The 18,494-nt window shown below is 43.7% G+C and overlaps 1 protein-coding gene across 1 annotated transcript in view; it reads left to right on the forward strand.

Moving 5' to 3' along the window:
* The window catches only part of trpm4a (transient receptor potential cation channel, subfamily M, member 4a), a 38,635-nt gene extending 21,458 nt beyond the window's left edge, over positions 1-17,177 (forward strand). Inside the window, exons 9-28 of the mRNA XM_083978041.1 lie at positions 318-420; positions 1,241-1,359; positions 3,075-3,377; positions 4,745-4,846; positions 5,373-5,501; positions 5,599-5,728; positions 6,963-7,108; positions 7,576-7,688; positions 7,820-7,927; positions 8,018-8,064; positions 9,123-9,355; positions 10,206-10,321; positions 11,353-11,485; positions 11,590-11,764; positions 12,922-13,087; positions 13,194-13,375; positions 13,495-13,627; positions 15,149-15,221; positions 15,536-15,629; positions 17,113-17,177. Of these exons, the coding sequence (XP_083834167.1) occupies positions 318-420; positions 1,241-1,359; positions 3,075-3,377; positions 4,745-4,846; positions 5,373-5,501; positions 5,599-5,728; positions 6,963-7,108; positions 7,576-7,688; positions 7,820-7,927; positions 8,018-8,064; positions 9,123-9,355; positions 10,206-10,321; positions 11,353-11,485; positions 11,590-11,764; positions 12,922-13,087; positions 13,194-13,375; positions 13,495-13,627; positions 15,149-15,221; positions 15,536-15,629; positions 17,113-17,138 (2,631 nt within the window). The 3' untranslated portion in view covers positions 17,139-17,177. The remainder of the gene's footprint in view (positions 1-317; positions 421-1,240; positions 1,360-3,074; positions 3,378-4,744; positions 4,847-5,372; positions 5,502-5,598; positions 5,729-6,962; positions 7,109-7,575; positions 7,689-7,819; positions 7,928-8,017; positions 8,065-9,122; positions 9,356-10,205; positions 10,322-11,352; positions 11,486-11,589; positions 11,765-12,921; positions 13,088-13,193; positions 13,376-13,494; positions 13,628-15,148; positions 15,222-15,535; positions 15,630-17,112) is intronic.
* Positions 17,178-18,494: the final 1,317 nt, after the last annotated feature.

Genomic DNA, 18,494 nt, shown 5'->3' on the forward strand with positions numbered 1-18,494 from the left:
CAATTTTGGGGTCCTTGATATAAAAAAGTTTGAGAACCACCAGTCAGCAGTATACCCACTAGACTACACCACTGCTCTCATCCAGTCTGAAGTGTTTAATCAGTGACAGTGTAGATGTGTTACACTTAGTGAGCAGGAGACAGGAGGAGTCTTGCGTTTAATCACTCTGTCATTCTGTGGGAAACATGAATGATGTGAAATCTGTGTGTGTGTGTGTGTGTGTGTGTGTGTGTGTGTGTGTGTGTGTGTGTGTGTGTGTGTGTGTGTGTGTGTGTGTGTGTGTGTGTGTGTGTGTGTGTGTGTGTGTGTGTGTCCAGGCCCTGAGCATCCATCAGAACAGAGAGCTCATCACTGTGTTCCATGGAGAACAGGAGGGCTCTGATGAGTTTGATACAGTTCTTCTGAAAGCCTTAGTCAGAGGTAAGTCAAGTTCATTAGCTCCTTATTTACTGTGTCAGGCAGAGAGACTCACAATATGAAGACAGACTGAAGTCAGCTCAAGTAGTGAAAGGTGTCCACAGTCTGTAGGTGTCACATGAGGACACTGGTCAGTGTGAGATTGTTCAGAGGAAACAAAATAAATCAACAGGTTTAAAAAAAAAAATAATAATAATAATTTCACAAAAATCAAAATCACTGATACAAATCCATAATTCTAAACAACTAAATCCGACCAACAAGCAAAAAACAACATCAACAAACAAAACAGTAGCAACAACAACAACAACAAAAACAAAAACACAATAAAGGTGAAAATGATGTATAGAGAAAAACCAATCAACAGGTTTAACTGTACAACCATAAGAACCTGTAGCACACTGACTCCATTTTCCAGGACCAGGATGTAGATTTAGATGGGACACGTGGAAAAGGATCAGGGACTCACAGGACTCAGCTTCTCATACATATTAGTACTGGTCCACCTCATTCATGGTTCACTTGCAAATCCACTTTCATCATAAGAAACCAGAATAATCCATAATGAAGGGTGGGGGAGGGAGAAGAAGCAGACGGCGCAATATGTTGAGAGTGTTTTCTCTCTGACTTTTTAGACACAATGTTAGGGTCAGCATCAAATAACTGTCATATGTATCCTGTGTCTATGATTGTACAAGTTAATGTTGCTTTATGTGTGTGTGTGTGTGTGTGTGTGTGTGTGTGTGTGTGTGTGTGTGTGTGTGTGTGTGTGTGTGTGTGTGTGTGTGTGTGTGTGTGTGTGTGTGTGTGTGTGTGTGTGTAGCTAGTAAACGTATGTGCAGCACAGCCAGTGAGTGCACAGAGGAGTTGAAACTGGCCGTGGCCTGGAACAGAGTGGACATCGCCAAGGCCGAGCTCTTCAATGGAGACATACAGTGGAAGGTGAGAGGAACACATAACAACAGAGCAGCACCTGTTCACCTGTTCACCTGTTCACCTGTTGACACTCAGGCTGAGCTCCTCCTTCAGTCTGCTGTTGTTCTGAGGTGTTCCTTCTACAGAGTCAGGATCTCTCTGTGAACCACCACACTCGCCTCACATTATATTCTGTCTAACACATGACCAACATGGTTTGACAGTGCTGTGATGTGGACCTGAAGGCCACACTGAAAAAAAGAAAACTGACATTTTGAGAAAAAAACTATATTTTTAGAAATATTACACACAACAATCAAATGGGAGGAGCATCAGAGTCAGAATGCCTTTACTGTCATTACACAAGTACAACCAAACTTGTAATTAGTGCTATAGACACAAACAACAGATAAAGAGACACAACAGAGTTAAATTAAAAAGAAATCAACTAATAGGTAAATGAAGTGTACCGATGTATGCAAAGAAAAAAAAAAGATATTGCATGGCAGGATATTGCAACAGTAAATAGCATATTTAAATAGTATAGTATTTAGTTATTTGAATATGTGTTTTAGATTTAATGTGTAATGTTTTGGATTTGATGGACCTGAAATGTCAGTCTCTGATGAGCCTTTTTCAGTGTTTATAGTCCAAGTCAGTGCAGCCTGAGCTACTTCTGGGAGTCCATCTCCAACTTAACTCATGATTAAAAAAAAGAAGGATCTACATGATAGGTGAATCCTGTGCTGAAGTAGAATTTAAGAGCATGCTCCATGTTCCTCATTTTAAAATGTGAAAAAAAAACCCACAAAACCTAAAATGACCACTTTATTTTCACCATATTATGACTTAAAGCAGAAGTAAGCGACCCGGTCGTTTTCGCTAATGCTGCGTTCCAGGCCGGCTTTTGAAATCGTAAATTACAGCTTCAAGTCACAACTTACGACTTTGTAGCGTTCCAAGCAACCCACTCATGTTTTTCCGACCTGTTTTACCGGTGAAAGTCACTATAACGGCCACTCGTAACTTCCGACCTGTGAACTCGTACCAGATCGAACTGGTACGACTTCACAGCTCGGAGTTACGAGTTTCCTTGAACGCACCATAACAGTCCTCGTCCCTACGTCGCCACATTCACGGCGTTCCTTGGCTGCACACACAGCCCTGCATGCCGTTCTCTCTCCTCATTGGATAAAAACTGTAGGATACGATAAATGTTTTCTCCTCGGCTCAGAGCACAGCAGAGTGACTGACAGACCCGTGTTTCAGTCCAAACACTCTATGTAAGTGATTGCTGTCGGAAGATATAACTATTTAAGACTTATATTAACACAAATATATCACTTACTTCTGCTTTAATTCTTCTTAATTAAACTTTTGGTTTGAAAAAAAGGCTATACATGTTGCTCTTAATTTTGTTAACGTGTCATCAAGTCTTATCATCAAACCAGATAATGAGAGAAAAACAGACAGACAACTTAAAAAAAAGAAAAGAAATAATGATAACTAGAACATTAAAAATAAAATAAATAAAATAGATAAATAGACAGTAGATAAAAATAGACAATTAATATGTTTGTCTTCCCTGCCCTGTATGCACCTTCCCCTATCCATGACTTCTCCTACGAACACAATCTTATAATGGGATGATAATAACAGTGTAAATTTAAGATTTTATTTCCTCTGTGGCCCGTACACTCAACCGTAGTCACACGATGCTGATGAGATGATCATATTTTCAGTACGACGACCTGGAGGACTCCATGACGGACGCGCTGATCAACGACAAGCCTCAGTTTGTGCGTCTGTTTTGCGAGAACGGCCTGAACATCCTGGACTACCTGACGTACCGGCGCCTGGAGGGTCTGTACCGCTCCCTGTCGGACAGCTCTCTGACCTACACGCTGCTGCAGAGGCGTCTGAGTGAGAGACAGGCCCTGGCCGGGTCCCTGCACAGCCTGGACAGGTCTGCGTCGTCCCCCCTCAAGAGTCCTCAGAGTGCCCTCACTGGCCCGGCCTCGGCAATGGAGCTGAGCCTGTACGAGGTGAGGAAGAGGAGGAGGAGGAGGATTAATCACACTGTTGATGACGATGAAGCTGCAAACAGTAATTACATCTGGAGCTTGTTTACTTTAAAGGGACATTGTGTAGGAATTACTCCCATCTAGCCTTGTATATCGCAAGCAACTCAATCGTATTTTTCTTCTTTTTTTTTGTAATTTATTTTTTATTGACATTTAGAATCAGACATTCACAACATATACATCATGTGAGCATATTTCTTGCACCTGTTGTCTGCCCTAAATGCCGAAATAATCTTTTTGTTTATATCTATTATTATATATAAGTGATCTTTGATGAAAAAAGGAAAAATCCGCACACCAGCAAAAAGCTCCAGAGCAATAAATAATTTGAGTAACATTTCGGGCTCAAAGACCCTTCCTTGAGCCCGAAACGTTACTCCCTTTGGGTGATAATAAATTATTTATTGCTCTGGAGCTTTTTGCTGGTGTGCGGATTTTTCCTTTTTTCATCATTGACCTTTTTTTGTCCAGCACCCAGTGTCAGTTTTTGGGATGTGCGTGCTTTGTTTATACCTTCAATATAAGTGATCTTTCTCATACATCATAGCCACTGGTTTGTGAAAATAAAATCTGGCCTATGAGGAGTGACATATTTGACCCAGTTTTCCCAGTATTATGTGAATTCAATCGTATTTTTCATGCTGCATTCACGTGAAATTGGGCAGACAGACAGCAGACGGACGACAGCCGCTGCACGAAACGGCTTAAACAAGCCTCTATGTAAACAAGTGGTCCGTCAGCACGAGGAAAAACAATACACGTGACAATATGTTGTCATGGCGATGTGGTATTGTTTACCTGACCCACATTTTACCGTCTCTCTCTGGACTTCTGTGACTAAAATGACATCTGGTTTGTTACCGACGGCCGTCTGCCCGACTGCAGGTGAATGCAGCATCAGTGTAACGCTCCATTCCTCCTCACTGCGTTACCGCGGTGACTTTTCACAGACGCCACCTCCACCTGAGCCGACAGCTCCGGTGTCTCCGCTGAGTTTCCGTGGTTTCCTACCGTCACGCTGCCACTGAACGTAAAAACATGGAGACACCACATGGCAGCCAGCACCGAGCTTACCCGCTCCATGTAGATATGAATGATATGAACGGCTCATTCAGAGCTGAAAGGAACACTTCACTTTGTTGATGGGGGGGATTACTGATCAATGAAAAACAGACTTTTGAAAAAAATAATACATTTTCATGAATAGATACCAGGAGAAGTTACACAATGTCCCTTTAATGACTTCAGTAGATGTAGTTCTGTAACCATAGAAACAAGCTGTTTTGAGGACTTTATCAATGCCTGCTGACCTTGTGCTGGTGCTGCAGGTCTCCCGTCTGCTGTGGGACCTGCTGGGTGACGTCTGTCAGCCTTTCTACTACGGACCTCTGGACCTGGACCCAAGCTCCAGCTTCAGGAGGACTCTCAGGGTGGGTCGCCTGGGACCGGAGTCTAGACTAGATTACTGCTCAAGAATTTGGTCAGGTGCAAACGTGAGGGACCTGGCAAACTGCAGCTGGATCAGAACAGAGCAGCTCGGCTTGCCCTAAAGGGATAGTTCAACATTTTAGCAATTTGGCCCATTGCCATAATCCCTATAGTCATAGCAGTACGTTAATTACCTTTAATTGTCGGTGCAAGCTATTTTTTAGAATTGTGGAGCAGAGCCACGAGCTTGCACCAACAAATAAAGGTAATGAATATACTGCTATGACTATAGGGATTATGGCAATGGGCCAATTTGCCAAAATGTTGAACTATCCCTTTAAGCTTTGATATACATCATGCCTATGAAACAAGGCATGCCGCAAAAGGTTGTTATCAATTGCCTAAAGCTAAAAAAGAGTCAAAGCAAAGACTCCTTGGATCCTAATAAACTTAAACGAAAGCAGCATAAACAAATTCTACTTCCTGAACATGTGTTTTTGACTCCCTCACTGTGCCTCTGTGTCACAGCAAGTCAACAAGCTGCTGCTGGGGGAGTGTCTGTACCGGGAGCAGCGCTGCCTCTCGCCCTGGGCAGCCCTCTTCATCTGGGCCGTGCTGCAGAACCGCAGAGAGATGGCCATTTACTTCTGGGAGATGGTGAGACTCAGCGATGACCAACCCGCACATCTGGTTTGATGCGAGCCGAGCCGGTCTTCACTGGCAGCCTGTCCCTGTCCCTGTATGTGTGTTCCAGGCGGGGGAGTCGGTGCTGTGTGCTCTGGGGGGGTGTAAGCTGCTGAGGGAGCTCTCCAAGCTGGAGATCGAGACTGAGAACAAGCTGGCCATGAAGGAGCTGGCTCAGACGTTTGAGGACCTGGCACACGGTGAGTCTCTGTCCTCTAGCCCCTCCCCCTCATTAACGCACTGGTTCCAAAACCTCTTTTGCCTCGTGACCCCATTTTGACGTCACAGATTTCTGGCGACCCCCGTCAATCAAGATGCACCAGCTTAGATTTTATATGTTGCATTTTATTTGGGAAAGTGAAAGTATAGAATACAGTTGTTTAAGATTGTCTGTGGTGATTTTAACCCTCCTGTTGTCTTTCTGGGTCAAATTGACCCAATCGGTTCCCTTCCTCCATCCTTCCTTTCTCCCTTCCTTCTTTCCACAATCCTTTTTCCTTTACTTTCCTTCCTTCCTTCCTTCCTTCCTTCCTTCCTTCCTTCCTTCCTTCCTTCCTTCCTTCCTTCCTTCCTTCCTTCCTTCCTTCCTACCTTCCTTCCTTCCTTCCTTCCTTCCTTCCTTCCTTCCTTCCTTCCTTCCTTCCTCTTTTGATCCAATTGACCTGATCTCTTCCCTCCCTCCATCTTTCTTTCCATCCATTTCCCCTTCCTTTTTTCCCTTATTTCCCTTCTTCCTTCCTTGAACAAATCTGTTTCCTCCCTCCCTCCATCTTTCTTTCTTTCCTTCCTTTTCCCCCTCCTTCTTTCCCTTCTTCCTTCCTTCCTTGAACAAATCTGTTCCCTCCATCCATCTTTCTGTCCTTACTTTTTCCCACAATCCTTTTCCCACCATTCCTTCCCTCCCTTCGTCCTTCCTTCTTCCTTCATTTTTGACCCAATCTGTTCCCTACCTCCTCCTATCTTTCCTTTCTTTTCCCCTTCCTTCATTCCTCCATAATTTCCCTTCTTCCTTCCTTGAACAAATCCGTTTCCTCCCTCCCTTCCTCCCTCCTCCTATCTTTCCTTCCTTTTTCCCTTACTTCTTTCCTCCCATCTTTCCCTTTGTCCTTCCTTCCTTCCTTCTTTCCCTTCATCCATCCTTCCTTCCTTCCTTCCTTCCTTGACCCAGAAGGACAACAGGAGGGTTCATAATTTTTAAAAGAATAATAATTAGTTAATTAAAAAAATATATTTTTATCAGTCTTTTTTTAAAAATCAATTACTAGACATTTCAGGCGACCCTGTTTGAATTCCAGGCGACCCCACGTTGGGTCCCGACCCCAAGGTTGAAAAACACCCCCCTTCCTATCTGACTAGCCCCTCCCCCTCTGACTTATTTTGACTTTTTTCGACTGCAGCAATTAATTGCAACAAAGTGTTTTGCTGTATATTCAGATGTGTTTGGAGAATGTTACCAGAACAGCGAGAGCCGCGCCTTCACTCTCCTTATAAGGAAGTCTCCGGTGTGGGGCGGGGCTACATGTCTGCAGATGGCCACGGCAGCTGACGCCCGCCTCTTCTTCAGCCACGATGGTGTTCAGGTAGAGACACTCCAGCTTTGATACAGATTTGAATTCAGATTCAACATCAGATCCAGATCCAGGTCTTTATCACATGATCTAATACAGGTTTTAGTCGTCCACAGGGCCGTTGCTAGGAATTCTGGGCCCCCTGAAAGAATACTAAAGTGGGCCCCTTCCCCTGACTTTTCCACTTTTTTTCATAGACTACATATCTATTATCATTTTTTATTTACTTTGTTTTGATGCTAATGCAGCATTACTATGAGTATTAGTCAGGGTCTTATGCAGAATAATTCAGTCATATAAAGAGTAAACTAGGGTTTTATTGTGGGCCCCACTGGGCGCTGGGCCCCTAGAATTATCAGCACCTTTCTCCCCTACAACGGCCCTGGTTGTCCAGGTCAGAGTGTGATTGGAGGCCGCTGTGAGCACTATTGGTCATGATGATGATGATGATGAAGGTGATGGTCATCTCTCTGTTGTAGTCTCTGCTGTCTCAGATTTGGTGGGGTGACATGGAGAGGCAAACTGAGGTCTGGAAACTGGTTCTCACCTTCTTCCTGCCCCCCCTCCTCTACTCAGACCTCATCAGCTTCAGGTCAGTGTTCTGAGTCCACCTCAGGTTTCAGGTCTCCTGTCCTGGGGTTCAACAGAATCTGTGATTTGACATCATCACAAGTTTCAAAGGAGGTCTGTAAATGATCGTCATTGTGTGTCCTCCTGTCACAGGGAGCAAGAGGAGGAGGTGAAGTCTGTGGAGCATTATCAAAGCAGAGACACAGACAGTCTGGATGGAAATGATGCCACCGTCTTCTCTCTCGCAGACATCGTACAAAAGTAAACACGCATATTCAAACAGAAAGAGATGATGTTGTATTGTCAGTTTTCTTCAGGTTTGATTAAATTCCTGATTCTCTGTTGTTACAGTGAGGAGGAGGCTGAGGAGCTACGGGCTCTAAAGGACAGACTCAAAGGTGAGATGCTGCTGTTTTACATCAACCTCTCAGCAAATCTCCTGAATCCTCCTCATTTAGCCAAGATTAGACTTCAAGAAACAAGGGTATGACTATTTCCTGCACGGAGAACATACAATTGAACATAATTTGCATTAAAGGGATAGTTCAACATTTTGGCAAATTGGCCCATTGCCATAATCGCTATAGTCATAGCAGTAGGTTCGTTACCTTTAATTGTCGGTGTAAGCTATTTTTTAGAACGGCGGAGCTGAGCGGCAGGCTGCTCAGGGCTATGCTACGGAGGCTAAAGGAATTTCTTGGTTTCCCTCATCAAACTCATCAAATACACAACCCAACAACTCCAAAATGCTGTCGTGGACAAGTTGTGACCTGCACATTCACCACGCTATGAGATAATAACACAACGTTACGAGACAGAGTTGTTTTCAAGGTAAATACATGCAAAACCGCTGATGCGCGTTGCGTTCAGGGACAGTTTTTCAGCAAGCAGACTCTGTATTTACCCTGTCTTTACCTCTAAAACAACTCAGTCTCATAACGTTCCGTTATTATCTCATAGCGTGGTGATGAATGTGCAGGTCACAACTTGTCCACGAAAGCGTTTTGGAGTTGTTGGATTGTGTATTTGATGAGTTTGATGAGGGAAACCAAGAAATTCCTTTAGCCTCCGTAGCGTAGCTCTGAGCAGCCTTCCACTCCGCTCCGCCGTTCTAAAAATAGCTTACACCGACAATTAAAGGTAACGAACCTACTGCTATGACTATAGCGATTATGGCAATGGGCCAATTTGCCAAAATGTTGAACTATCCCTTTAAAAAGAAATCCAGTAAAAGTCATCATTTTATACCAGAATTGTTTTACAATCTGAAGTCAGAGCTGAAATGAGAAGAAATTATTTTGGTGCACCACTGGTATTAATGCAGACAGTCCAGCAGAGGGCAGCAGGAGACCAGGTCCCTGTAAACCAAGAGGAGTCAGTTGTGAGGATACAGGTTGATTCTAGTGGATTTTTAACCAAAAGGTTGATAATCGTTCCTGTTTCCTCTTCTCTTCAGACTCTCTGTCGGTCACCTCCAAGAGACCGTTCATTGTGTCCCGGTGGAGACAGTTCTGGTTCGCCCCCGTCACCTCGTTCCTCGGTAACGTGCTCATGTACTTCCTGTTCCTCTGCCTGTTCGCCTATGTTCTGCTGGTGGACTTCAAGGGCCCGCTCCCCGAGGGCCCCGCCTCGTTGGAGCTGGTGCTGTACTTCTGGGTTTTCACCTTAGTCTGTGAGGAGATCCGCCAGGTTGGTCCATGATGCTCCAACACACACACACACACATACACACACACACACACACGCACACACACAGGGCCGCTGGAAGTCATTTTGAGCAGGGGGTGCTGAAAAAAATAGCCTTTTTTAGGACGACATCCCCCCACCTTATGGAGAAATAAACTCCCGACAGAATGAAAAAACAAATCTGCACACGTTTTGTGTCTTATTATTAACGAAGTCTTATCATAATAACAAAACTGGTTGGGATTTTAATAGTCATTGGCGCTATAAAGTGTCCTATACACCTAAATAGGCTAAATGTAAAATAAATAAATAAGGGGAAAAAATAAAAGCACTTCCTATTGTAGCCAGAGTAACATTTCAATAAACTTTCTCTAGTTTCAAACTGACAGTGACACAAATACGAGGTAAAAACCACACAGCCAATTTGCAAACTTGGTAGAAGAGCTGTTCACGTGAAAGACGACCAGATGACAAACTTACATGGACATCTGTGTGTTTAAGGACGACTCCGCTAAAAAGAAAAAGAAAAAAGAAAGAAGGTGCTGCGCTCTCCTGCAGACTCACCTGCAGCTCACTGAGAGCTGTCAGGGAGCTCTGCTGTTTCTCTCAGTGGGAAGATTACACACTCTACTCTAGGTCTATAAAGAGTTCAACATTGGAAGATCTAATTAGTCACCAAAACATTCAACATAAATTATTACAGTAATAGGCTACGTATTCATAAATATTTTTTTTCCAATCTCACTCTGGCCACTGCTGCAGCACCCCCACTTCCCGCGGCCATGCACACACACACACACACAGAAACACGCTCTGATCAGTCCCCTCCCTGACTCCTCTCTCTGGCTCACAGACCTTCTTCGTGGGCAGCACCTTTGTGCTCCAGAGGATGAGAAACTACATCCAAGATGTGTGGAACAAGTGCGACCTGACGGCCATGATCCTCTTCATATTGGCTCTGTGCTTCAGGTGGGTGCAATAGTATATGGCTGCAGATCCGGAGACCTGCACAGTCAGACCCCCGCACTTGTGGACCCGCACGTTCAGACCCCTTAATGCGGAACCGCACTATGGTTTTTTGACAGGGCAAAATCCAAATAAAACACCAAGATCTAATTGTTTGTGAAGCTTGGAACACTTTTAAACTTTTTTAAATAACCTATAAAATGTGTTTAAATGTTCTATTGCATGGGGTTACTATTGGTTTTGTATGCTAATGGATACAGATACAAAATATGGACAATATGGATGGCAGTAGGACGAACGTGAGTATCGAACGTGAATACCATTGTTCGTTTAATGTCATAAAAGTTTTTGTCGAGAATGTATCTGACAGTGTGGGCCGACGTTTCCACAAAAGTATGACATTTTATATTTTATGAACACGTTGGCCCACACACAGCCTATAATTTTATTTCTGTTTATTTTAAGCACACAGTATTAAAAGTATCTTGGTTTCATTAACTTAAACAAAGTGTGCCGGCCAAGCGAGCTTCCAAAAAGATCAATATTATATACTATATGAGGTACTGTATTTGACGTGCATATAAGACTATCATAGTAAACGTATTATGGTATATCAAATGGTTAATACTGTGTGCTTAAATTAAACAGAAATACAATTATAGGCTGTGTGTGGGCCAACGTGTTCATAAAATATAAAATGTCATACTTTTGTGGAAACGTCGGCCCACACTGTCAGATACATTTTCGACAAAAACTTTTATGACATTAAACGAACAGTGTAATTCACGTTCGATACTCATGTTCCTACTGCCATCCATATTGTCCACATTATCTGTATCCATTAGCATACAAAACAGGTGGCGCTGTAGCAAAAAACCAAGGGGTCTGAATGTGCGGGTCCAAAAGTGCGGGTCTGAATCTGCAGGTCTCTGGGTCTGCAGACACATGCTCCTCGGTGGGTGAGACACTGACTGGAGGACGGACATTGTCCACTGCAGCACTGTGTGACGCTCACCCCCGACTGTCTCTTGCAGGATGTCTAAAGTGACCTATAATGTTGGCCGTGCTATCATGGCCATAGACTTCATGGTCTTCACTCTCCGTCTGATCCACATCTTTGCCATACATAAACAGCTCGGACCCAAAATCATCATTGTTGGAAAAATGGTGAGTGTGAAGAAAACTGACACGGCTTGAGTAACAGACGTTAACGTGTAACATCTGGATTAGAAACAGAACTTTGAGTGAATCTTTGTGTCCTCTCCCCTCAGATGAAGGACGTCTTCTTCTTCCTCTTCTTCCTGGCTGTGTGGCTCATGGCCTATGGCGTGGCCAATCAGGCTCTGCTCTACTCGTATGATCCACGTCCAAACTGGATCTTCCGCAGAGTCTTTTACAGACCGTACCTGCATATCTTTGGACAAATTCCCATTATTGAGATGGACGGTGAGAAGCTTAATCTGACTGTTCCAACCTCTGTTCCCTCAGTGTTCCTCAGTGTTCCCTCAGTGTTCCCTCAGTGTCCCACAGTGTTCCCTCAGTGTTCCCTCAGTGTCCCACAGTGTTCCATATTGTTCCGTCAGTGTTCCCAATTGTACCCTTAGTGTTCTCTCAGTGTTCCCTCGGTGTTCCCTTAGTGTTCTCTCAGTGTTCTCTCAGTGTTCCCTAAGAGTTCCCTTAGTGTTCCCTCAGTGTTCCCTAAGAGTTCCCTTAGTGTTCCCTCAGTGTTCCCTAAGAGTTCCCTTAGTGTTCTCTCAGTGTTCCCTAAGAGTTCCCTTAGTGTTCCCTAAGAGTTCCCCTAGTGTTCTCTCAGTGTTTCCTTAGTAGTGTTCCCAAAGTGTTTCCTCAGTGTTCCCTTAGTGTTTCCTCAGTGTTCCCTCAGTGTTCCCTTAGTGTTTCCTCAGTGTTCCCTTAGTGTTCTCTCAGTGTTCCCTAAGAGTTCCCCTAGTGTTCTCTCAGTGTTTCCTTAGTAGTGTTCCCAAAGTGTTTCCTCAGTGTTCCCTCAGTGTTCCCTCGGTGTTCCCTCAGTGTTCCCTTAGTGTTTCCTCAGTGTTCCCTTAGTGTTCTCTCAGTGTTCCCTCAGTGTTCCCTTAGTGTTTCCTCAGTGTTCCCTTAGTATTTCCTCAGTGTTCCTTCAGTATTTCCTCAGTGTTCCCTTAGTGTTCTCTCAGTGTTCCCTCAGTGTTCCCTAAGTGTTTCCTCAGTGTACCACAGTGTTTCACATTGTTCCCTCATTGTTTCTCAGTGCTTCCTCAGTGTTCCCTCAATGTTCCCCCAGTGTTCCCTAGTGTTTCACAGTGTTCCTCAGTGTTCTCTCAGAGTTCCGCCTGTGTTATCCAGTGTTCCACATTGTTCTCTCAATGTTCCCTTAGTGGAAGGGAAAAGATTACAGGTGAACACTTCATCTGTAACCTGTTATTGTTCCTCAGTATTCCCTGGGGTTCCCTCACTGAGTTTTCCCTCAGTGCTTCCTCAAAGCAAAGTTCTCTAGAGTGGCTCCGTTGCTGCTGTTCATGATTATAATGGATGTGATTGTGACAGGTGGATGTAAACGAGTGGTGTGGATCTTCATGTGTTTTCATCCTCACTGGTTTTCCACACAGCTGACAAAATAGAGGAGAAAAACTGTACAAATGACGCTGCAGAAATCGAGGCTGGCATGGAACCGTGTATCAGCACCTATGCCAACTGGCTGGTGGTCCTCCTCCTGGTCGTCTATCTGCTGTTCACCAACATAGTGCTGGTGAACCTGCTCATTGCCATGTTCAGGTACAGTATTGATATTTATGATGGATTTCTACTATTTAAAGTGATAACTGATGTATTTAAACATGTTTTCTGTAAACAAATCATGATTCTGGTTTACTGTCTGCAGTTACACCTTCTCCAAAGTTCAAGAGCGCAGTGACACCTACTGGAAGTTTCAGCGCTACAACCTGATCGTGGAGTACCACTCGAGGCCCTGCCTGGCTCCGCCCTTCATCATCATCTCACACATCCACCTCTTCATCAAGAGATACATCCGCAGCATCTCCTCAGTCAAGAGTAAACACTTTGGTGAGCAGTAGAAGCTGGACCTGTGGTGGCCTCAGAGATCAGGGTCTGTGCTCCTGGTCTGGGACCTAGCTTGGTCTCCACAGATATTCTCTGATATTAACTCTGTCCTCTGTCCTCAGTTCTGGAGCTCCGGGGCAGGAAGGCCAGCCGCCTGAACACATGGGAGGCCATCCAGAAAGAAAACCACCTCTCTGCTCAGAATAAGCGTCAGAGGGAAACTGACACAGCTCGACTGAAACGTACATCTTTCAAGTAAGTGGTGTGGTGGAGATAAGTCCTGATGCTCTCTGCTGCCCTCGACACCACCAATGTTGGTATCTTTAAAGCCCCAGTGTGTAACTTATTTGTTTTTTTATTAGCAAAAATCAAATATGTCTTTCTTAATACGTATTTCACTGAAGTCGAATCACAGCCGCATACAAATGAAAGCTTTCTCGTACAAATACATAAGTGGGCGATGCAGCGAACCGAGGCGGCCATGTTGCATCGCCATTTTTTACGTTGAGTGGCAACCAAGGGGGCAGTTGTCGGTCTGAGAAGTGAAGCTCACTTCCGCGTTCAAAAAACTGCAATCCCCTCGGATTCCTCTGGGGGCTGGTGTCAGAAGGGAGCATTCTCCATAGACCCCCATGTTAAAATCGCTGACTTTACGTCCTCAATAAACATGTTAAAAGCCTGGTGTCAGAACGTTTTTTGGTCTCAATCGATAGTTTCTACCCCCGCACAAGGGTGAATTTTTTTTTAACTCTACCGTTTTACTATTTATTAGGTTAAAACTCTGGCCAATTAGGGAGCGGAAACGCTGAGTGACAGGTCCGGAGCGGTCCGGAGACAGCTGCTTCGAGGCCAGTGGGCTGGTTCTCTGCCGGCCAATCCAACATGGCGCTGTTCAGGCCGCCATATTTGAGTCACAAAAACAACTCCCCAAAACCAATGGGTGACGTCACGGGTGCTACGTCCATTCTTTTTACAGTCTATGGTGGCAGCGTGACCGTAGGTAACCATAGAAACTCAGCGGAGCTGTCGGCTCGGGGAGAAAGTTTTCCAGGTAGCGCCTGTTAAAACTGTCACCACTGTGTAGTGCGAGGAAGGACGGAGGCACTGATGTTGCATTCAGGTGCAGTCAGGCAGACGGCCGTCGGCAAACCAACCGGATGTCATTTTACTGGACGAGAGAAAGACGGTAAAATGTGGGTCAGGTAAACAATACCACATCACCATGACAACATATTGTCAGGCCTGTATTGTTTTGCCTCGTGCTGGCGGACCACTTGTTTACATAGACGCTTGTTTATCCTGTTACATGCAGCGTCTGTTGTCTGTCTGACGTCTGCCCGATTTCACGTGAATGCAACATCAAGAATACGTTCCGATATGCAACCGCACCGCTAGATGGGGGGAATTCCTACACATTATACCTTCAAAAGCGAAATAAAGACAGTCTTGAATTTAATGTATCTCACTCATTTTTTTCCGTATTTAACTTATTACAGTATTTATCTCTTATCCTATGTTTTAGCCTCTTTTTATTTTATTTAGTTATTTATGTATTTGTCTTCTATGTATCCTTATTTTATTCTTGTTTTGTGTTAAATATCCTTTCTTACACACATATATTTCTTTTATGACTTTGATTTATAGATTGCAAGTCACAGGCATCTAGTGTGTTTAACATTTTACAAACTTAAATATACACGGATACATACAACATGTTACCAGAGACTCTCTCTTCACCTCGTTTGCATGTGTGTGTGTATATGTGTGTGTGTGTAGGGTTGACAGCGTGCTGAAGCAGATGGCAGAGATCCGTGACCACGACCGACGGCTGCGGCTGCTGGAGACAGAGGTCAGCAGTTCTTACAGTCCAGATCCAGGGTCCAGGTCTTTCTTCAAGGCCTTTTTTAAAAAATAAAATCTAATTGGGAGGTGTTTCTGACAAGGGAACAGGTATCCCAGCAGGCTTTGGGTGCTTCTTCTCTTCAGCCCAGTGACAGACCTGAATGCGTCATTGCAGCTGATTTGTTTTTTGTTTTTGGCAACTTAGCATTGGTGTGTGTGTGTGTGTGTGTGTGTGTTGTGTGTCTGCCTGTGTGTCTGGTTACTGTGCAGCTGTCCCCTCTGCTTGCTCAGCACTCATCCATCTCTGTCTGTGTCTCCCAGCTGGAGTACTGCTGCAGCGCCCTCAGCTGGATGACAGACGCTCTGTCTCAGAGTTCTCTGGTGAAGGCCGATCGGCCCCCTCCACTGCTCCGAGGTAAACTGGAAAACTCTGTTTGATGAGATGATGAAGCAGAGTTTAGGATGTAAACGATAAAAATATAATTTTATAACTAGGGCCGGGACTCAATTAAAAAAAATTAATCTAATTAATTAGAGGCTTTGTAATTAATTAATCAAAATGAATCGCATTTTTAATCGCATATAAATATTTGACCTGAGAACAGTGAGAAGCAATTTTTTTCACATGGATTTTAGTATACCATTGAATATTGACTGAATACATAAGCTTAAGCAACAAAACATTGTTTATTTTTTTTCAAGGTGGTACTTAACCAAGACCAACAGACTAGAGATGCAAATTATCGATTAATTCATTAATCGCTAGTTGATGGACCTTATCGATCGATTAACGATTACCTGATAAGCAGTGATTTTCCTGAGAATCTAAATTTAAGGGGAAAATTTAAGCTGAACATTCCTACAGGACTCTACACTAGTATTTGTTATTTTATTTTTAGAGCACAGCACAATGAAAAATGTTTAAGTAACACGTTATTTGTCTTTCCTGCCACTACACTATGATGATTACTGTATTTAAGGTTTTTTTTTTAATTAAAGGGATAGTTCACCCAAAATTCAAATTGCACTCATTATCTACTCACCCTCATGTCGACTAAGGGCGTTACAGGGGGTCTCGGCGTAGCAGTGCATGTCCATATAATGATTGCAAATCGATACTACTTTTCTTCGTAACAAAAAGACACACCAAAAAACATCCAAATACCTCCATGCTGCTCGTATGTAATGTCTGTCTTGTATTGAAGCCCCGAAATGCGAAATTGTTCCGAAAAAAATTAAATAAGTCTATATTTCAAGCTTGTTTGTAGCGGAAGCTCCTCTTCCTGGTCCGTCCAATTTGGATGTTTTTTGGTGTGTCTTTTTGTTAGGAAGAAAAGTGGTATCCATTTGCAACCGTTATATGGACATGCACTGCTACGCCGAGACCCCCTGTAACTCAGAGAAGCCACGGAGGACTCTGAAACTTCTCCCAGCCCTTAGTCGACATGAGGGTGAGTAGATAATGAGTGCAATTTGAATTTTGGGTGAACTATCCCTTTAAGCTCCGGTAGCGACCGGCTAAAATCTGGGAGGATACTGTAAACCAGCGCGGATCCAGTGTATTTATCAAAGCTTGGTCGCCGTGCTGAGGCACCGGGTCGGTTTGAGCTGCGTTCAGGCTGCATTAAAACTCCTCAGGCTGTGATCAGTGTCGGCGGCTTTTTGACTCGTTAAATAATTGTGCTCCAGTATAATCGGTACGCCTGAAACTCATCCAGTGAGAAACGTTCCGCGGTGCAAAAATAAGTGCGATTAAAATGCGTACATTTTTTTAACGCGTTAATTTTTGTGTAATTAATTAATCTTAATTAACGCGTTAAAGTCCCGGCCCTAATTATAACTAATCATCACACCTTTTTTTTTAGCCTTTTATAATGAGTGTGTCTCTTCTGTTGTAGATGTGACCCCATTGTCTCCAAGCTGAAAACTGAACTCCAGTATCTCACACACACACACACACACACACACACACACACACACACACACACACACACACACACACACACACACACACACACACACACACACACACACACAGTTTACTCAGGGCCGTTGTGTCAAACATTGTTTGCAGATATATTTTATTGTAATATGTTGTGTTTAATGTTTTTGCAGTAGTGTCAGAACACACTGCTGTGTTCCAGTTCCTCCAGTTAAAGGATAATTACCGTTTTTTACAATCTGGACCTTATTTCTAGCATAAAATACGATCATTTACTCACCCAGATAACTCTGGTGTCATTACAAGTCATTCCGACAAAATGAGATCCAGCCGAGAGCCGCGTATATCCATATAATGCGAGTACGCGGGGCAGCGCAATGCAGCCGCGAAAGTCGTTCATTCACCAATATTTTGTTTTGATACGCTAGTGCTATTCCCCTCTGAGTCCGGGGTTAGCTGTTATCAACATCCGGGGTCTGTAAGTTGACCTACTGACCTCTGACCTGGATGCTGTCATCTCTGAGCACTGTTCGGCTCATTCTGATAATAATCATTCCGTGAATAGCACTAGCGTATCATAACAAAATATTGGTGAAATGAACGAGTTTCGTGGCAGATAATGTGTTATTTAGAGGCTGCATTCTGCTGCCCTGTAGACTCACATTATACGGATATACGTGGCTCTCAGCTGGATCTAATTTCGTCGGAACGACTTGTAATGACACCAAAGTTATCTGGGTCAGTAAATGATCGTATTTTGTGCTAGAAATGAGGTCCAGATTGTAGAAAACTGTAATTATCCTTTAAGATGTAACCACAGAGTGCCTTTTTAAATGATCTGTTAATGTGATTAAATTAGACACTTATCGTTTATGATAAGACGCTGCTACATGATTAGAGAGATCAACCTACAGTCCGTGAAGCTGTACTGAGCAATACTTTAATATCAACAATGGATCAAATGACTATAATGAGAATGACTTCCGGTCCCCTCAGCTCTAGTTACACTCTCTCTGTCATGTCACATTCAGATTCAGGCTTTAGATAGCAACTATAGTGGAGGTCAATTTTATGTAACGTTGCTGGTATGATGTGAATATGATATCGACAGGTCTTTTCACTGTCTATTTCTGTTGCGAGATGCAGCCGCGACGCGGGAATGTGTGTCAGGCAGCAGGCAGTGTGTCCGCTCTAACCTGCTAACACACCAAAATCAAAACACACCACGCAACAAAAACAACAGCAAAAAGATGAATTGTCATTGGGGAAGAAAAACCGCCTGTTAGATTCCAGTAATATCTGATGCACACTTTTGGAGGCTTGCTCACATTTAGTCAC

Source organism: Trachurus trachurus (genome assembly GCF_905171665.1).
Source record: "Trachurus trachurus genome assembly, chromosome: 8".
Classification (NCBI taxonomy): domain Eukaryota; kingdom Metazoa; phylum Chordata; class Actinopteri; order Carangiformes; family Carangidae; genus Trachurus; species Trachurus trachurus.